A 20,336-nucleotide genomic window follows, 5' to 3' on the forward strand; every position below is an offset into this window, starting at 1 on the left:
CTCATGATCTTTTTTTTTCCTTAACATGATTCTGCTTTATACTTTCTTGCCCTGGCGGTCCTGAAATGTGTTTGAAATAATATATTTCTTGCGCAAAAAGAAAGGTGAACTTTTTCCTTAAACAAAGGACACAGTGTTCAAATGCTTCATCCAAGCAGTTATTCGAATTATTGACCAAAATGAAAATGTTTGGAAAATAATCATTTCAATATGGAGAGTCTACAATCAATATACAGATCTATTTTTTTTATATTCACCAAATAACAGTTATTAGTGTAACTATTCAAAATATCTGAACAAATGAAAACAGTTGCTGACAAACATTAAAAGCAACTGTCACAAATTTATTGCTTTGAGGGATGGAAATAATTGGCAATGCATTTTGTGAAAAATGTATTTACAATTTCAGTTAAGTGGCATGGCTCAGAACAAAAGATAGTCCAGTGTCAATTTTAAGTACATGTACTGTACACCCCTCGATATAACCAGTTTTTAAAACATGTCAAGCAGTAAGAGTTTGATTTGCTTATCATTAAGATAAACCTCATTTTAATAGACTTCTTCATTCTCTCTTAACTTCTTAGTCTTGAATTTAAAAAATAAGATACTTAACTCTCAGTGTTACTAAACACTAATTTATTAGAAGAGATTTGCAGCTATTAAAAATATGTCAAAAAACAAAAAAACAAAACAAAAACAGGTCACAAGACATATCCTGTTTGATAATTTGTTGCATAGGGAATAGCATACATCTTAGTTAAAATCATTCCTATATTTGGGCAGAACATATACCACCACCTACTATGATCGCCTACGTGCATCGTTGCTGAAACATTTGAAGATAATTTTATACCTGTATCCCTCCAATAGCAGCAGTCCCAGCAGTTGGCCAAACTCTAGTTCCCCCAGTCGAGCCAGCTTTATGAAAAGCCGTGCCGGTCCAGTTCTTACATGAATGACTTTATAGTAAGAAACTGACTTCAAAATGAATTAAGGAAATTGTCATAGAGAATATTTTCAAACAGACATTTCTCTTTTTAAAAAGTGATAGGAAGGTGAGATTGTGAAAAATTTCCTCTGACGTCAATCGTGATGGGGGGGCCTACTTCTTCTCTACCATTGGGCTTGGCAGGGAATCAACTGCCATATACCATAGTGGTCGCGAAAAATGAAACGTCTTCGACTTGCAAAGGGAAGTGAACATGAGCCATGAGAGAGATTTAAAACAGCCCTGTGCTTGCCATTAATGCCACGTGATTATCTGTGCTTCAAATGCCACAGAAATCGTAAAGGGATTTTTTTTTTTTTTTTTTTTTTTAGCACCATGTAGATAGTCTTTTGTTCTGCTTTGTAAAAAGCGTTGCTATAATGTATTAGTGGGTTCTCGAATCTCCAAATTACCACCATGGCTAGGCTGTTGGAAAAAAGCACTGTTCTGTTCACTCCATTCTCCTGGCAGAGTCTGTTCTATTGATTTCTGTGCAGCCAGCGGGTTTCTACTAATAACCAGGTCCAGCTTATTACCAGATTCTGCTATGAGGGGCACCACCAGGCAGCAGTCGAAGTCTCTGGTTCGGACGTGATTAACCTGAAAGGTCAAGAAGAGTCGTTTTGCATTATTGTTACAGTCGGAATTCCTCAAACCCAAAGTAGCACTTCAGGTGTAACAAGTTGTCTGGAAGGTGCTTAAACCAGCACCTGTACAGAGGTCTCTCTTCTGACCACAAGGCGCTCATTGGCTTACTTGTTCTCTGCCACTAAATTGTAATGCCCTTGAGAGCTGGGAACAAGGACACATCCCAACATGCCCATGCCAAACAGATGGACCAGCTCATGGCAGGTGCTCTAAAGGCTGAATATTACCCCCAATTTACAGATGAGGAAAGTGAAGCACAAAATTGTTAAGAGAGTTGCCTGAGCTGCAGTTGGTGAGTGGTCGAGCTAGGACATGATCCCAGGCAGTCTGGCTGATTCCAAAGCGCGTGCTCTTACCCATGGTGCTGAACTATCCCTCTTAAGTGAGCCCATCCCCTCCTCAGCTGTACGTGTGCTCATCTTGCATTTCTCCTTATTCTTTACCCCAAAAAAGTTTTAAAAATCATCTACATGCTGCTTCCATTCCTTGACTTTCCATTCTCCCTTCAATCTTCCCAGGTCTGGGACCTGACCCTCATATTGTACAAATGACTCCACGTGTCCAATATGGGAATGATGTACGGGCTTCTCATCCCCTTTGGACTTTGCCATTCGCCTGCTGATCCTTAAAACTCTCTTTCCTTGGCTCCTAGGACATCACTTTGTTTTGATCCTCCTGCCATTTTAACTGCTCACTTTCAGTCCTCTCCTGCCTCTTCCTGTCCTTCAAATTTCGTTTTTCTTAGAATTCTATTCTTGGTTCTCTCCTCTTTCTTACTATAAGTCCACCATAGGCAACTTCATCCAAACCCATGCCTTCAGTATCCTAAATCTTTAGCTCTGGGTCTAACATCTCTCCTGAGCAACAAATCCAAACTGCCAGCGGCCTCCCTGACAGCTCTACCAGGATGTGCTGAAGGTATTAAGGACTCAGGTCTGATGCAGGTGTCTTGCCCTTACATACCTAGTCTCCTTTCCTGGGATCTTCCCCTGCCCCACCCTACCTCAGTGACCCATGATAATGTTGTATTGTCTTTCTAAATTACAAATTAGGTCATTCTGCTGCAGAAATTAATATGCCTCCAGAATAACATCCAAGAGCTTTATCATCACATTCAAAGCCCTTCACAATCTGAATCATTTACTTTTAGAGGCTCATCTTGCATGAAAGTATGTATAGCTCCAATTTATGGATTAAAAAGACACTCTTAGAGGTTAAGTGACTCGCCCATAGTTAGTATGGGGTCAGAGCCAGGAGTGCAGTTTCCAGGCTCTCGGCCCCACGTGGAAAGGTGCTGGCTTGGGTAGTAAATGGCCATCGCCTGTGATTGGATGGCCATCAGCTGTGGCTAATTGGCCATCAGCTGTAACCAGTGAGACTTTGGCCACTAATATAACTGCTGTGGCTACGCTAGTAGCGGATGGTGGCTGAGCTAGCAAGCGTGGATTGTGGGTTGCGGATTGCAGAGAGGTTGATTGCAGTTAGCAAGTGAGGTTGGTTGGCAGAGAAGTGGACGGCAGGTTGCAGATCGTGTGGCTCCTGCTTCCTGTGTCTCCAACCCAGCCACCAGCGAGACTATAGTGGTATAACTCCCCTACCTATGGCTCCGTGGGTGTTCCTTTTCGGCCTCACCATATCCTGCGTTCTTATGTGGGGAGTGGGACCAGAGACCCCGCATGACACCCTGCATGACAGTTAGTCATGCATCGAATATTAAAGTACCCATGGAAAATAAAAGTGTCCCATACTTCTAGGACAAGACTGAATGTTCCATGGCCATGGTGAAAATGATCAGCAGAGCTGGTTTTAAAACTAGGTGATCAGAGACAACAACTTGCCTCAGTGAACACGAGTCAATGCAGCCTTGTTCTTGGAAAGCTCACTATTTGGTGACAGACTCGTTCCAGTTGAACACATTTTTAAGAATGTCAACCCTCTCCTTTTCTTGCAAAGTTTTCTCCCTAAAAACTGTACATGAGGTCAGGAATTTGCTTTGCTCAGTGACACTACACCTGACCATGCTAGGACTCCATTAAGTAAACAAGGCTCAGCTTTTTGGTTTCAGATACTGTATGAGATACTGAGATGTCAAGCACTGTACAAGGACAAATGGGAGAATAAGGCACTGGCTCCATTCTCAGGAAGTTTCTAATGTGTGGGAGGTACATACAGGGAAACAGGCAATTTCAATAACCGGTAAATTCTACTGACAAAAAAGCTGCTTCTGTCCTATATGGGAGGGGCCCTAATCTAGTCTTGACGCAAAGAAACATGGGTGGGTACTGGTCAAGTAAGACTTAAAAGAACTAAATTAATTCAATTCCACCTGCAGTCTTACCTGTAAGAGCCTGTCATAGGGCTTTAAGCCACCAAGATCTCCTGGGCCAGCTGGGCGGATATTTTTGACATACACTCCTTTCTCCAGCAGGCCATCTGCTACACTGAACCCAAAGTCCTCCATGTCGGAACTCTTGTACAAGGTCACCTGGAAAGTGAGAAAATGTGAAGGGGACGTTTAGCTGGGTTGAAAACTTTGCCTGTGAATCCTCTGACATACAATCTTTTCAAACTAATTTCAATAACATAAACAGCTACCCCCAACCCTGCAGCTTTCCCCCTTCTCCAAAAATATTCTTGGAATTAGTAAAATTCCTCTCAGAACTAAAAAAAAAAAGGAAAAAAAAAAAAAAAAGGAGACGTACTTGAGAGTCCTAGTCCCTAGTCCTCCCCTTTCTCTCTCTCTCTCTCTCTCTGTCTCTCTCTCTCTCTCTCCTCCCCCCTTTTAGCAAGAGCCACAAAGTCCACCATTTTATTTGCTATGGTACCCCAATCACTTCTTTAGGACTTCTGGCAAAACCCACCTAAAAGACCTGAAAGTGTTCCTGTAACAAAACTGTGTTCTGGGGCCTGGCTTGAACAGCTCCAGGATATGGTTGAGCAATTCAAGGCATTCACCCTTCTCAGCACCTAAGACCAGCTACCACCAGCTAACGCTTCCTCCAATCCTCATTCCTCCACCTGATCAACCTGCAAGAGTTAGTCTGAGGTTCATTCATTCATTACACCACTCATACTTCCATCAGATGTGTTCTGAGGCCCCCCCATGTTCTAAGCAGGGTTCTGGGTGCTGGCAAACAGCAGTCAATGAGAGAAGAGCCTGCTTCCAGAGGCAAACACGTTAATATGAAATATTCTCTGAGCACCCACAGTGCTGGACACTGCAAGGTGCTATACTTGGCACTCCACACTCATTTAATGCTGTAAGGTGACCTGCTTTTAATAAGGTTTGCCGAACGTCCTCTGCAAATCTCATGCACACTTCAAGCAATGATTTGGGTTTACTTTTTCACTCTAATGGTTTAAAAATGTATATTTTATTTATTTTGTTTTTACATAAGAATACATGAACACGTTCTTGTAAAAGAGTTAAAAATTCAGAGCTATCCAGGGCAAAATGTGAAGATTAACACTTTTAGAACAGGTTTATGTCTTGTTACCCAGTTATTTTACTTCAGAGAGGTAGGGAATATGGAAAGAAATGCAAAAGTGGTCAGTCTGTAGATTTTTATTTCACTGGGTAGAGAGCTAAATCATCAATTTGGCTGGGTCAGTACTGGTTATCAGGCAGCCCTACCAGTGATTGCCATATTAGCAGTGAGACAATTCAAATTTATGTGGTTTACTCGCCCAAGGTCACAAAGGTAACAAATGGTGGGGCCGTGTCTGTCGGACTCCGAACACCAAGAACTTTCCCATTATTTCACTGCTGCTCAAAATGCCTTATTCCATAGATTCTAAGATGCACATTTTTTTTTCATATTTTGAAATCTCAGAAATCAGGCTGCATTTTATAATTGGTGGCATTTTAGATGTTATGATATAAAGTATATCAACATATACCACCCATCTGCCTTGTCCATATTAGTACACTAGAAGGAAAAAGGGCAGAATTCGATTGCATCTTTAAGAGGAAAAAACAGGTGCCTTGCCACTGAAAATGTGTGCTGGCCAGAAGCACCGACGTCTCAGGAGTTTGTGGAAATGCAGAACCTCAGACCCTGTCCCAGACTGAGTCGGCATCTGTAAATCGCTAGTGATTTATGAGCACGTTGAACTTTTCTCTGCGTGGTACTCCACAACCCAGAGGGGCTGTTACATGTTCTGGAAAAGGAAGCAAGGGAACTCATGTTTAATGAGCTGACGGTCTGTGTGGTCTCATTCCATCACCGTGTATGCGCGCGCTCGCTTGCGTATATGGTTCCTGCACCCACATTGGACCCTACTATGTGCCATTGGACCCTACTATGTGCCAGGCACTGTTTTGAGGACTGAGGATATAGTAAAACAACAACAACAAAACTACATAGCAGTGAACAAAATACAGACTTCATGAGTTTACAGTTCCGTGAAGATACCTGATTTAACCCCCCTAACAATCCTGCCAAATGAGTAAGAGTCTCAGTTTTAAATCAGGTAGTACATATGAAGTTTTAAAATCTGAAATGTCCTGATTTTCATGGAAGGATCACTTTTGTGGCACTTGGTTATGTAAGTATAGAATAGTAAGCGCTACTTTACCACAGAAGGGGTTTGTGTGTGTGTGTGTGCACATGCGCGCGTGTGGCTTAGTAAAATCCAGCACCCCATGTGACACACAACCTTTTGATGCATGGAGAGAAGTAGGTTCAACTGTGTGAATGCGACGGTACCCCTCAACCAAACTCATCAGGAGGGGAAGAGAAGTCTTTCTTGGCCACCTGGGCTCAGGTAAAGGCCTTAGGGGAGTACTGGAAGATGCCCCATCAAGGTGCTGGAGGGGAACAAGGGTCTTTGTTTTACTCATTCATATATCCCAAATCCCTTTGTGTTTTGTTGAATAAATGAAACAATAAATGAAACGACTGGTTCTGACATGGTTGAGTTTGGAAGTCAGTCAGAATTGGCCACGATGTGCTGGGAGTGTGAACTAAGAGGGATTTAATTCTGGGGTTCAAGACAGGCTCCTCATCCCCTTTTTTTCCCCAAGGGCAGTGCTGGAAATTGGCAAAGCTGCAGCCGCGGGGTGGTTGGCGTGGCTCGGGCTGGGCTGGGCTGGGCTGGGCTGGGCTGGGCTGGGCTGGGCTGGGCTGGGCTGGGCTGGGCTGGGCTGGGCTGGGCTGGGCTGGGCTGGGCAAAGGTCAATGGCGACACCTTGTGGTCATGAGCGGTGAGAGCACTTCTGACTTAGGAGCCAGGCCTTCCCCGCTAATGAGCTGAGCAAGGCCCACTCCTCCAGAGGGAGGATGGAGTGTCTTCCAGTGGGAGATGCTGGACTTCTTGCTGATAAGGCTTGTGGGACTTGAAAGAGTAGATTTAAAAGCAAACAGGATGCTACGATCTCTGCCACGTTTGTGGAGCAGATCACACAGACAGGGAAATGAAAGGTCAGAGAGGGTTAGAAACTTGCCCAAGCTAAAACAGATAGCAAGCAACAGAGAAGTGGTTCAACTCCAGGAGGTTCTGACTGGGAAGCTCTGGTCTTTCCATGGCACACACTACGTCTTTACCTGGCATGTGGTTGTGTAACAAATACTCATCGCAGAGAATTATTAGGTCCCTCTGTAATTATACTTTTGCCTTTGGCCATAGGACAGGAAAGTTCTGACCCTCTTTCCTAAGGTGGGGAGGGTGATTATTGGACAAGACTATTTTTACTGAGATATAATTGACATACAGTTCTGTATAAGTTTAAGGTATTACTGGATGATGACTTGACATGTATTGTGAAATGAGTACCACAGAAAGTTTAGTTAGGAGAAAGATATATTTTAAGAAAACGCTTCAAACATTCAAGAGTAGAGTGGCTAGAACAATGAATTCCCACATACTCAACACACAGACCCAACAACCATCAATAGCTGGCCGCACGTATCCACCTTTCTTTTTTCATTTCTGAGGGAGTCTCTTGAAAGCAAATGCCAGCCCTCATGCCATTTCCCTCTTACATGCCTCAGTATGAACTCTAAGAAATACAATTGCTTCTTACGTAAACTCAATGTCATTAATTCATTTGCAAAATCAACTTTTACTCGATATGCTCTAATACCTGGTCCATAATCAAATTTCCCTGATTGCCTCAAAAGTGGTTTTTAGAGTTTGTTGGTTCAAATCAGGATCCAACAAGGTCCACACATTACCTTTGCTTTAGGTATCTTAAATGTCCTCTTATCTAGAGTATGCCCCTAGCTTTTCCCCCCTATGCTACTGATTTATTGTGGAAACGTCATTTGTCCTGGAGCATGTTATTCTATCCCCCATATTTCCTCTAAGTGGAAGTTAGTTCTGGATGCTTAATTGTAGTCAGGGTCAGCTTTGGGGAGGAGGGATCTGAATATTCCTCACAGTGGCACAGTGTGCTTCCTATGACACATCAATCAACGTCTAGTTCCACTTTGGATGGGTTCAGGGGATGACAGCTTAATCTCCCCATTGTAAGGTTCCCCATCCACCTGTAATCTAGCGTTTTCATCAATTGATGACCTTTGTCTGAATCAATAATTTCATTAGGGGCTGGAGAATGATAATATTTCTCTAATTCTATATCTTATATATTTTTTAGCTGGAATTCTTTTGTAAAGACAAATTCTCTTTTCTTTAATTAGTGCTGTTTGGTTATTCTAAAGTAGGCAGAATGAATGCTAATTCTTTCCTTTCATTCTTAGACTAGGAAATTAGGGCACTAAATACTTCCAATGGTGTCCCAGTGAGGGTTTTTTGTCGGGATGGATAACTTTCGTTAAATAAAATGTTAATATACTCGTAAACCTATGAAAATCAATTGTATCATAGTTGTTTGGGTTGCTCAAATGTTCTCATCTTTGGCCAAGGAGAGTCCTTTATGTTGACTTCTATGTCCTTTCAATATGACCCATTTATTATAACTACTTTGCTGTCCGGAAGTAGATATCACAGACTCATTATGAATATTTCCTGCACCCAATCTGAAAACAGCTATTCCTCCAAGGAGCCTTGACTGGAGGAAACATTTCTGGGGCATATGCCAGTCCCTTTCCTCCAATCCCCATGCTCCTTTCTCAAAGAGAGGAAGAACAGGAATAGGGGAAGAAGGGCAAAAAGGAAGTGGAGGAGGAGGTGAGCAGCTAATAAGACTGGAGACAGCAGGCCGTTCTTTGGGACCGTTTCCTGGTAGGTGAAATCTCTCTGCTCAAGTCCCTGCCTATGTGCCTTGTCTGTGGGATCTCTTGTCCTTTTGCCTGTTTTCCATCTTTATTCCTAACCATGTTCTCTCCATTGACAAGCAGCACACCTGCGGCAGGGACCATCACCACCGTTCCCGGAGGGTGGTGCGTCCTCGTTATCTCAGTTCCACTTATAACTAGCTACAGGCGAGGGTGCAGTATGTAGGCACACCTGACTGTGAGGGCAGCAAAATCTGAGCTTTAGGAAGCCCACTTCTGTCTTAGCTCTGAGGCACGTTTTCCAACACAATGAACCCAAATCCTTGTATTTGGGGGAGTATTTTTTGTGGGCTCCAATAATAGTGAAGTTCTTCATTGCTCAGTGGGCCTGTGGTTCTTGGATGTCTGCTCCAGAGTGAGAACCCAGGAGGGCAGAAGAATGGTGGCACCAAATAATGCCACCACGAGTCAGTGGTAATACGTTACACAAAACATTAGAGGTGGATGTTAACCAGAGCAGGTTAGATTAGCTCATGAAGGTCACAGCTATTGGCCAAGAGGCTTGGCTCTCCTGGGCCTTACACTGGACAGTAGCCCTGTGGTAAACTCTTCAGAATAAGAGGCTAAGAAATGGTTTAAATTGGAAAGTAATCAGTTTCTCTAGAAAGCTTTCCCCAGGTTAGAGACTGATTTAATAGCCAGCTCGGTGGTTCTCCTGGAAATAGCTTGGAAATAGCACATCACAAACATGAAATCATTTTAAAACAACACAAAAGATCCTAGAAATCAAAAATTCACAAAAATGGGTAGCACAGTTGGCTGCTCGCAAAACAGCAAGAATAAATTGTGCCATGTAGCTGCTGCCCTCCTGTTTGCCTGGAGACTGGTAGTGGTTACTTCTGATTTATTTCCTGTCCAAAAATAGTTCTGAGGATTCCGAGAGTTAAGTTACTTTTGTTTGATTTTTTTTGCACAGATGCATCCCTTATCCAGGCACTTTCCTACCCATGATTGCTTTTGATCTCCCAACAACTCTGTGTAACAAAATCATTCCCTTCTAATGGGGACACTGACTCTTGAAGAAGTTGATGGACAGACTTGTCCAGTTAGAATGTATAAGCCCCAGGATTCAGTACTAAAATATCTGACCTCATTAGCTCTGTTCGTCAAGTCACGATTCTTTTTGTTTTCTGGACATACGAAGTCTGACAATTAAATTCGCGACCTTGTTGCAACGAGGCTGCTAACGTTTTTTGACATCACAGAGATTATTCATTATGAGTTTGTATCAACTGGACAAACAGTTAACCAAGTGTACTATTTGGAAGTGCTGAAAAGGCTGTGTGAGAAAGTTTGACCTGAATTTTTCTCCAACAATTCCTGGCTCTTGCATCACGACAATGCACCAGCTCACAGTGCCCTGTCTGTGAGGGAGTTTTTAGCCAGTAAACAAATAACTGTGTTGGAACACCCTCCCTACTCACCTGATCCTGCCCCCAGTGACTTCTTCCTTTACCCAAAGATAAAGGAAATATTGAAAGGAAGAGATTTTGATGACATTCAGGACATTAGGGTAATATGACAACAGCTCTGATGGCCATTCCAGAAAGAGTTCCAAAATTGCTTTGAAGGGTGGACTAGGCACTGGAATCGGTGCATAGCTTCCCAAGGGGAGTACTTCAAAGGTGACCGTAGTGATATTCAGCAATGAGGTGTGTAGCACTTTTTCTAGGATGAGTTCGTGATCTTAATTGTCAGACCCCGTATAATCTCCTAGCTGGTCAGGCAGCCTTTATCCATTTCCAACTGCCCAACCAACTGAAGATGCATAATGTATCATGTCTGCTGCCTTTTTTCTCCTCGAGCCCTTCTGTGGCTTTCCATGCACAGACTCCTGCTTCCTGCTCCTAGAGCTCTCTGTGCTCTACCCTAGCCCACAGGGATCAAGATTTATCCTGCAAGGTCTCTATTCTGCACTGACCAGAGGATGCTGCCAGGGAACCTGGACTGTGAACACAGTGCTAGATTTTTCTATTCTAAAAGGGCCAAAGCGCCCCTTGTAACATAACACTCCGGGCAAGGATACAGCTCTCCAAAGCTCAGTTCCATTCTAACTATTCAGCAGCGTATTCTGCAATTGCTTCTAAGCCTTCCGAGAACAGAGCGCTAGCAGGAGGCACAGGGGTTCACCATGATTCAAGTTGAGCCTTGTTTTATATTTCTAAGCAAGTCTATCCACATGTCTGAACAATGTGCTGGAGGTAAAGGTCAGAAACCCAATGCTTGTGTTTTCAGTTTTGACACATGTGAAAAGCCATTAGCAGCAGGGCCAACTCGCCTCACTTAGATTTTAAGGGCAGTTGTGTCTGCTATCTTGAGCAAGTCACTTTGAGTGACAGCCATCCCCAGAAGCAATTCTTAAGTGCTGGCACCCTCCCTATGGCTCAGAGCCTTGTCCGATGGCCTTAAGGACCAAACTGACTCCTACTTCTCAGAGATGGTACTGGTTTTCCCATAAATCACCAGCATTTGGGTTTATCCTTGCAGACACTGCTGGGGTAGTAGCCTTGTTCCTTTAAACCTGACAATTCCAGTAACGTCAGTTTTGAAAATGATTCTACCTGTGGGTCTGGAAGGGAAAAATAAAGTATGGCCTTCCCAACTGCATGTATCCCAAGAGGAAGCGATGTCAGTTTATGCCACTCAAACTCCTGGCTTTCGAGACAGATGGGGTCAGGAAAGGCAGCTGCTGCCGTCCTGCCTGGGGAGTCTCCTTGGCCGAGGCGAGAAGGGGACAGCTGCTTCAAATACTGCCTCCTGGTGCTTCCTGGCAAACGTGCGGCACCATGGACTTGAAAAACGGGGGCTCAACGATGACAGAATCAGTCACTTGGATTTGGACTCCAAATATGAGCAAGTCAGGGGGTGACATGGCCCTTGGAAAACAGAGTCCCAACCAAGGGAGCGTGATGGCTTTTAAGGTCTGCGGCAGATTTTACGTGCTGCTTTCCCAATTCATCTCACAGCACCATGACGTGTATCATTTCACATCGTATCAAAGAGGAAAGCGCTAGATCATGCTCCACATTCTCCAGGAGATCAAACCAAGCCCTGAGCAGCTGACCGACACCTAATTATTGTCAGCTCTGCCACTGGCCCCTTTCATTCGCCCTAGCCACCAGCACATCAGCCAGCAGAGCAGTCTCTGTTCCAGCACCTTTGCCCAGAACTTCCTGCTGGTTCTTCTCAGCACCTGGCCCTCTGCTTCCGCCTCTGCTATCCGTGCCTGGGTGTGCTCTGGCCCAGCTCTCCTCCAGCTCTTGACCTTTCCTGATTCCCTCTGTACCTTACTGACCTCCATTCCCCTTTGGCCTACGTGGGTAAAAATGTCATGATCAGAATTCCAACGTGTGTGTAGGCGGTTGGGGGCGTTTCCCTTCATGACCAAGCAATTCTGCAACACCAGCTGGGTGTCCTACAATTCAACTCAATTCTGACTCTGTCTCCCTGGAGATAGCATCAGATCCCACAGGTTAAGGGCTAATTCAAACAAGACTGTCCCCGCTCCTGAACCCCTTCAGATGCCAATTGCAGGTCTGGGTTATCACCTGGGACTCAGACTGACTGGCTATATAGTAGATCAGAGTTTCCAACGACCCTCTCCTTGGGTTCACAGAACTCAGGGAAACATTTCACTTACTTGATTACTGGTTTATTATAAAAGAATATAACTCAGGAACAGCCAGATGGAAGAGATACATAGGGCAAGATATGGGGAGAGGGCAGGGAGCCTCAAGTCCTCTCTGAGTGCATTACTCTCCCCAAATCAACATGTGTTCACCAACCCGGGAGTTCTCTGAACCCTGTCCTTTTGAGTTTTTATGGAAGCGTCATTACATAGGCATGATTGATTAAATCACTGGCCTTTTTGTGATTGAGTCAACCTCCAAGCCCTCTCCCCTCCTTCATTTTTAGGTGTGGTCCAAAAGTCACTTGATTCACACAACAAAACACACCGTTGTAGCTCTCAATACTTAGGAAATTCCAAGGGTCGTAGGAGCTCTGTGCCTGCAAGGAGGGCACAGACCAAATATATACTTCTTATTATAAATCACAATATTACAGTGGGCTTCCCTGACCAAACCCTCACTGTACTGAGCACTAACAGTCTTCATTTTATTTCCTCTTTCCTGTGGGACTGCCGTGGTCTGACACTACAAAGATTCTCAAACAAGGAAAGGACTCTGTACCCCACTTAAGGGGAAGAAAGAAACAAGCCCTGGGCTGGCTCTTTATCAATGTCCTTGTCACAGCACTGCCAGACAAGCAATAGGGCAGAATGATGGTGGAGGAAGCGGTCCGGGAGGCGTCTCTCCAAGGACCTGGACCTTAGGAAGACAGTGACCCTCAGAGAGCTCCAACCTTTGTCAGTGAACATCCTATAGATAATAGAATATCTTACAACTTATAAACATATTTGATCACAACAGGCATAAAGACGTCAGGAGGAGAGGAATGATCCCCAGACCGGAACTAGACTTAAAGGAAGCGATGAACATTTCTGAAGAGGGATGGTGGTGGATCCATGACAGAAACGATAACACAGATGATCAAAAAGTGAGAAATAAGGCACAGTGGAACACTAACAAGCCTGCCTCAGGGTCATACCTGTCTAGGGGACTGCAATTTTGTTTGACTTACCATTTCAATTGCTCAGAGCGGAGCTCAGAGTCTGCAAAGGTGGATGGCAACTTATAGAAAAGTGATAAGATGTGAAATGAATTCTGTCTGGTAGAGATACAAATTATTTCTGTCCATTAGAAAAGATAACCTCAAAGGCTTTGCTTTTATTTCCCTATAAGTCAGTGAGCAGCTTTAATTCTAACTTGGAAATCTTACGCTGGCACATTTTTTTCCTTATCCCATTGATTGAGATACATATAAAGTGTCTTTATCCCCATTTGAATAAGCTTTGTCATCTTGCTGTCATTCCTTATTAATGAGTTAAAATTTTTTTTGACATGAGCCAATCATTTGCATGAGAATTGTTTTTTTACATTTTGAAAAGTTGTTTCAATAGAAACATAGACAGGGGAAGCTGTTGGAAATTATAAATTTTGAAGACTGTCAGGGTTGAATACCATTAGTCATGTGAAATGTACAACCTTTGCTTTAAATTCCAACCCTTGTTCTACAAGTCCACTAACAATGTCCTGATTGTTAGCTGCCCCTGGTTTCACAGGGAAAGAATATACTCGTCAGACTGATGTAATGACTAGTAACCAGACACATGGCGATTTCTCTTTGTAAATGGATCTCATTCTGAAGGTTTACATCTCCATCTCTGGAAGCTCTAAGGCAGCTGGCTGAATCTTCTTTAAGTCTGGGATCCTGAGGAGATCTCATTTTCTGGGTTTCTGACGCTGGATGACTTTGGCAAGACTCTGAATGATGGTGACTTACTTCACCAGGGAAAATGCTATTTGTAAAGTCTCTTCCCCTGATAATGATTCTGACCCTTGTTTGTTAAGGGAGCAAACTGAGGTTCCCAGAAGTGACCTGGCTAATGACTGGCAGATTGGGACCAAACCTCAGTCTGCCTGACAACGAAGGCTGTGTTCTCTCTAATTTATCACTCCTTGCCTGAAGAAAGAGAAATTGGATCCAGCAGAGTGGTAGGAAAAAGCAAAAGGTGTATACACTCAGTTTATTGTTTTAGCTTCTAGTGACTTCCACAGTAAGACAATTCTACATTAGCTCTTAGGAAAACGTCTAGGCCTGGAGTGAGGACTTGTTTGAGCTTGAGTAGCAACTCCAAATATCTGGTGAAGAAAGAGGCATATGCCTAATACGATACGTATGTTCATTTCATGTTTCCTTCTAGGGGCTGAGCCCGTGCCTGACCCTGGGAGGATATTGCAAAAGAAGCTGCCATTAAACACCAAAAATGGCACTCCTTCCAAGGAGTAAACTTAGTCGTATCAGGAAGAACAAAGGTCCCCTCTCAAAACACTCAAACCTATGGAAAATTCAAAGTGAACTTAGCTGGGGGGAAAGCTGATGGCAGCAAACGCGGTGACAAGAAATGCAGGGATTCCTTGTGAGTGACTCAAGTGTTCAAGGGGTTGTGCCACCAGCAGCCATTAATAAAAGTAGATGCTGAAAAATTATTTTTAAAAGATTTCTGTAAAAAGATACATAAAAATAGCTGCATACAAATAAGGAATATAATTTAACTGAAAAACAAATGACAGGGCACAAGGAAATGTCAATATGATTTGTTTTAAAAGCCCAAATGCTCTCAATGTAGGGAACTTTCTACTCTCCTGAATTTTTGTTTTCCTTAAAGTATGCAAAGAAGTGAAGCTAGAATTCATCTCAGAAATAGATTAAATGGACACCAAAGGATATTTAAGTTTCAGAATTAAACAAAGGGTTAGCTAAGACCACAGGCTCCTTGCTTGCAAAGAGAAAGAATCTGTGATAAGCTATAGGATGAACAAGAATTCATTTAAAAGATAAAATTCAGAAGTTCCAGGGCCAAAGACATAACCTCATTTCTCTACCCTGCCACCCAGCTGTTGCCTATGCTGTCACTGAAACAGAATAATCACCTCCAGTTAGCAAAACCTAAGGGAATGATACTCCCATCTTCAGGGGGCAAAAGAATTCACTTAAGAGGTTGCTAAAATGTAGACTCTTGGCCTGTACTCCCAGAAAATGCTGACCAGGTAAGTTTGGGTGGGGTTCAGGAGCCTGCATTTTAACAAGCACTCCATATAGTCCCAGTAATAGTTACCATGCCAAACTATTGTCTGAGGCTGTAGTCCACAAACTTTTGGTTGAAACCCATTGGTAAGACTTGAAAATAGGTTAATGTGATCACATTTAAAAAGAAACAAACAAACAAACAAAAAAGAAACAAAAACTAGAAAAAGTTAGTGTACCATTTTTGGATTCATTCATATATGAGTGTGGGTGTATGTGTGTACTGACACGTGAAATAAATGTATTTTGTGTGACTCAGACAAGGAAGTTGGAGCGGCAGTGGCCTAAGGGGACATGTACTTCGCTCCCCTGTCACCCCCTCACAGCCCCTCCCCCCCAACTAAGTACTAAATTATCTGTCCAGCTCCAACTTCCTTCCCCATCCACGTGGCCAAACAAGGAAGTGAAGCTTCATTTTTTATGTTTGTTCTCAAGTACCAGGAAGGACAGCTAGCTTTCTGGGTTCAGGAATGAATGTGGGTAACTTAAAGGAAGACCTGCCGGGATCCAGCAGAGACTCACACAGCAGCTGATGCAAAATGAACGGAAACCATTTGGGCTCTGACCTGAGCTCGGGATTTCTGAAAGTCTGAAGGAAGAGAAGGAATGGCGAGGAGGAGTGGGTGGAAAATGGGGCCAAATAATGGAGAGTAAGTTAAAACCCAGGAAATTGAATAAGCCCCGTCCTTCATTCTTTATGTGTGAAGATGATGTTAGTAACCCATCATCAGGAGATAGATACTTGCCCATTCGTTCATAGCCTCTTGATCCAGCTTCTAGTGATAGTAAGAATTTCTAGGTGCTGACATGAACAGGTCCACAGCTTGTTCTTATGGAGCCAGCTTTCACCAATTGGCCAACAGCCATGAGAAAGATGGCAACCGGAAAATAATACCAAGTGTGTACGGAAGATTATGCTATTTACTTCATCAAGCCACTCCTCTCTGGTCTTTGCAGCCCCTTGGGAATGTCTCCACTAGATCCATATAGAAAGGTCCACCCAAGGGGCTCAAGGAACTGAAAACCCACCCTCATTCCACATGCCAAGCTTTGCACTCTGTCCTGGGGTTATCTTCAACTTGAGGAAGGGATGTTTTCTGATTCCCTGGCCCCTTCTTCATGCCACCATCCAAAAGAGTATCTTTTTCTAATGTTAGCAACGATTTAGTACAGACTGGTAGCACCCCAATGGAAGGATAAGTCAATTCTATCAAGTCTCTGTGCTTTCTTATGGTGTCAGGTAACCGTCCAGTGTTCAAAAGACACCTACGTGCAAAACCAGTCTTTGCTCTGAGCAACGTGACTTTTCTCATGACCATTTCTCCTCAAGCACTTCACAATTGGAGAGGGTGCTTAACAACAGACATGTGGATGGCCTAGCAGGGTAACTGAAGTCACTTGGAAAAGATACCTGAGGTATGAGCAAAACCCACTCCAACAGGCTCCTCTACTACATTTTCACTTAACTAGATCATTTCAGGTGTCTTAAAATGCTTAGGACATCATCTGCTTTTGAGAGTCTTATTTCGTTTGGGATCAATTCTGAAGAAAAGGGAAGCTATGTGGGAAACGCACTTATCGCCACCATTGAGGGGAAATGACTGAAGTGAAGGAAAAAGAAGCATCCCATTTATTAGGTCAAGTTGGCACATGGGTGTCTGCAGTCCTGTGGCTTCCCCACTCATACACTGCCAAACAAATGTTCCAGCCAGTCTGTCTTCTGCCACTCAATGTGCTGGAAAGTGGGTGATACTTTTTTTTTTAAACATGATCTATTTTCAGCACAGTTCCCCATCCCCTCTTTTTAACCTCAGCTGAAACAATTTGCATATTCAATTCACCATCATTATCTGTGCTAAATGCTTTCAGTGCAGGAGGAAAGGGGAGACAGACCTTTCTATTGCTGGGCTATCAATAATTTTCCTTTGCGGAGACTGCTTTACTCCAGAAAGAAAAATGACTCTATTTTTTACTTGTTATTTCCCTATCTTGTAGCTGGGGGTGATAAATATCTGCTAAGAAGGGCTACTGTGAGGGCTAAAACTTGAAAGAATATAGCACGTAGTATGCACTCCATGCATGTTGGTGTAGGAGGAGGGTGGGTTCTCAAACATGCTCTTGTCTGCCTGGCAGCAGTTTTAGAGAAGAGGGGGTGTTCCTAGGCCCCCGAGGGAATCAGAAGAGGGCAGTCCTCTTCTTGGCACAGCAGAATTGGCCTTGACTAGGCAGCTGCCGCAATCTAATCACCATGGGAGTCCCTACAGCCTCCTACTGGTTTGTCAATTAGCATATCAGGATCTGTGTGAGGGGGTGACGGCTGGTGTTTACCAAACAGACAAGACACATCAATTCAAGGTAACAAGCTAATTTGAGGCATGAGGCTAAACCTGGGTCCTCACCCTAAAATGTCAGAAACTTCTTTGCTTTTCTGGAAAGTCTGTAATTCCTCTTAATGTAATTCCTTCACCTCAAGGCTTTGGTCATGTTGGAATACTTGTATTCCTTCACTACACCACAATCTTTGACATCCCTTTGTTCATCCTTCTTTCTGTGCTTGGAATGCCTTCCCGTCCTCTGCTTTCCTGCAGAGCCAACATCTGCTTCTCGGAAGGTCTTTTCTTTTCCTCTATAGGGGTGGGGTCCACCCTCTGCCCCCAAGGCATCTTAGTCTTACCTCTATCATACTTCTCCCACGACCTTTCCATTATTTCCCAGCCTATATCCCCTGAGACTATGTGCTCCCTGGGGATTCATAACACATTCTTTAAGTGAATGAATACACAGTATATGTATTGAATGAATGAATGAATGAATGAATGCATGCATGCATGCATGAAGTGACGAAAGAATGAACCCAGAACTGGAATACAAAGTTCAGAACCCAACTTTCCTCACTAGCCTCTCTTTCACCATATCTTTTGTCAGCTGCAAAATAAATGGCTAGTTTTAATAGATGGTTAGGGAAACTGAAGTCTTTGGAGGACAAGGAGGGTAGCTGGCCTGTCGCCTCCCCTCCATCTGACATTTATTTGCTCTTCTAGGTAAGACAAATAACTAATCTCAAGTTAATAGATTATTAACTACAGAGAAGGTCTTGGCTCTCAAGAAAAGTGGAGTGAGATTGTTACTATCCTTATGTATTAACAACAAGAACAACAAAAGCATTTGTTCTACAAAAGAAAATCAGAGACACCTCCCTACCACTGGTCTCCTTGGCCCAAGTTTCCACAAACACTGTCACTTAGACATGCCTTGTTGAAACTGTGCCAGCAGGTCTGTGTGCAATCGTGGGTTTTCCTCTATGAAGTCAAGTGAGGCAACAACCGAAGTAGAGACGGAACATAACCAGGACTTACGATGTCCTGACCCAAGACATCTCAACTACGTCTCAAAGAGAACTTCATGTCCCCCTAAATAATATAACCATCTACTGATAAGTCTGTAATTAAGGACTAAGCCTTTCCACATTACACCTGAAACCTCTTCCCGGTGAAGCTATTGGGAAATCATTTGGGAAATCCTTCCCTCCTTCATTTCCAATGAAACTGGAATAACAGACCAATTCATCAAAGCTCCGTGTGACACTGGAGACTCAAAGTTTTGCAAGACGATTATGGCCACAAATACCATTTTTGATAAATTCATTGCTTGAAAGCCAATTTTCCCTGTTTTACAGGACAACCTGCTAAAGGACATGTTTAGAGAACAAAGTCTCAGATGATCTGCCTTTAAGCTCTGGCTTCTCCCCTTGGCTGAGCCCACAGTAGACTGTCATTGTCATGCTTGCATCAGGCTCTCAGGCTGTGCCCAGTGGCTACCAAATGTGACCCTAAGGCAAGCGAAGAAAGCTTCCTGACCTTGTGCAGCTCCACAGGAGTTGGGGACATGATCTCCTTTATTTCCTGTTTCATTTTCCTCAGGGTGACAGATTTTCTGCCCACATCTGAGGGCAGGGTGTTGCTCCGAGTTGTCTGGCTATAGTGTGGCCGTGAGCTGCTCCGTTCCTGGAAGCTCGCCTGTCGCCCCAGCTGATTGCGAGGTGTTGGGGCCTCATGATTCAAACTCATCGTGCTCCCCGACATGATTGTTGCCTGTGGCATTGACAATTTTCAGAAACAATTAAGCCATAGACGAAGAAAAGGGTTTGGTTGCTCAACATTAAGCACATTTCTCCTTCAGCCCAGTCAAAATACAGTCTCTTCAGGGCATAACCAAAGGCTGGAAAATGGATATAGTCACAGAATGATGAAAATCTGGAAAAATGCTTTGCAAGGGCCATTTGTAATGCACATCTCAAATCCAATTTAAGTACTTAAGCTGTTGAGTTTATTTAATCAAATACCACCCCTGGCAGTTCTGAGGCAAATTGAAAAGCTCTAACATTTGCTTACTGTAAACTACATTGTAAGCATTAACTTTCCATGGAGTGAACTCTAAAGAAGGGATTCATGAGGCAATCTTTTGATAAATCTTACAGAGATGAGCTAAGAACTTCTCAGTGGGGACCAGGCTGCCTCTCTTTGCAATGCTGCCTCCAGCGCCAACTAGAGGTAACAAGGGGCTGAAATGAGGTTATTGATACAACGGCAGGGGCTTCCACCCAGTTTCCTTTGGCCACGTGGTCCTGTCCTGGAAGCTCAGAGACAAACTAGGTCGCCACATCACTTGGCGTATGTCAGTGTTTCTTAGAAATGTCCCTTGTGTAAGATCTTGAGAGAGGTTAAAGAATAATCATTTATTATGCTACCAGATTC

The 20,336-nt window shown here is 43.5% G+C and overlaps 1 protein-coding gene across 13 annotated transcripts in view; it reads right to left on the minus strand.

Moving 5' to 3' along the window:
- Positions 1-1,210: 1,210 nt before the first annotated feature.
- The window catches only part of GRIP1 (glutamate receptor interacting protein 1), a 622,932-nt gene continuing 603,806 nt past the window's right edge, over positions 1,211-20,336 (minus strand). For all 13 annotated transcript variants that reach the window (XM_074325454.2, XM_074325453.2, XM_074325449.2 and 10 more), the window contains 3 exons: positions 19,440-19,673; positions 3,975-4,121; positions 1,211-1,588 (listed from right to left, as the gene is read on the minus strand). In XM_074325454.2, the coding sequence (XP_074181555.2) occupies positions 1,364-1,588; positions 3,975-4,121; positions 19,440-19,673 (606 nt within the window). In that variant the 3' untranslated portion in view covers positions 1,211-1,363. The remainder of the gene's footprint in view (positions 1,589-3,974; positions 4,122-19,439; positions 19,674-20,336) is intronic.

The sequence above is a fragment of the Rhinolophus sinicus genome, chromosome 1 (genome assembly GCF_057876585.1).
Source record: "Rhinolophus sinicus isolate RSI-liver-muscle chromosome 1, RSI-T2T, whole genome shotgun sequence".
Classification (NCBI taxonomy): Eukaryota; Metazoa; Chordata; class Mammalia; order Chiroptera; family Rhinolophidae; genus Rhinolophus; species Rhinolophus sinicus.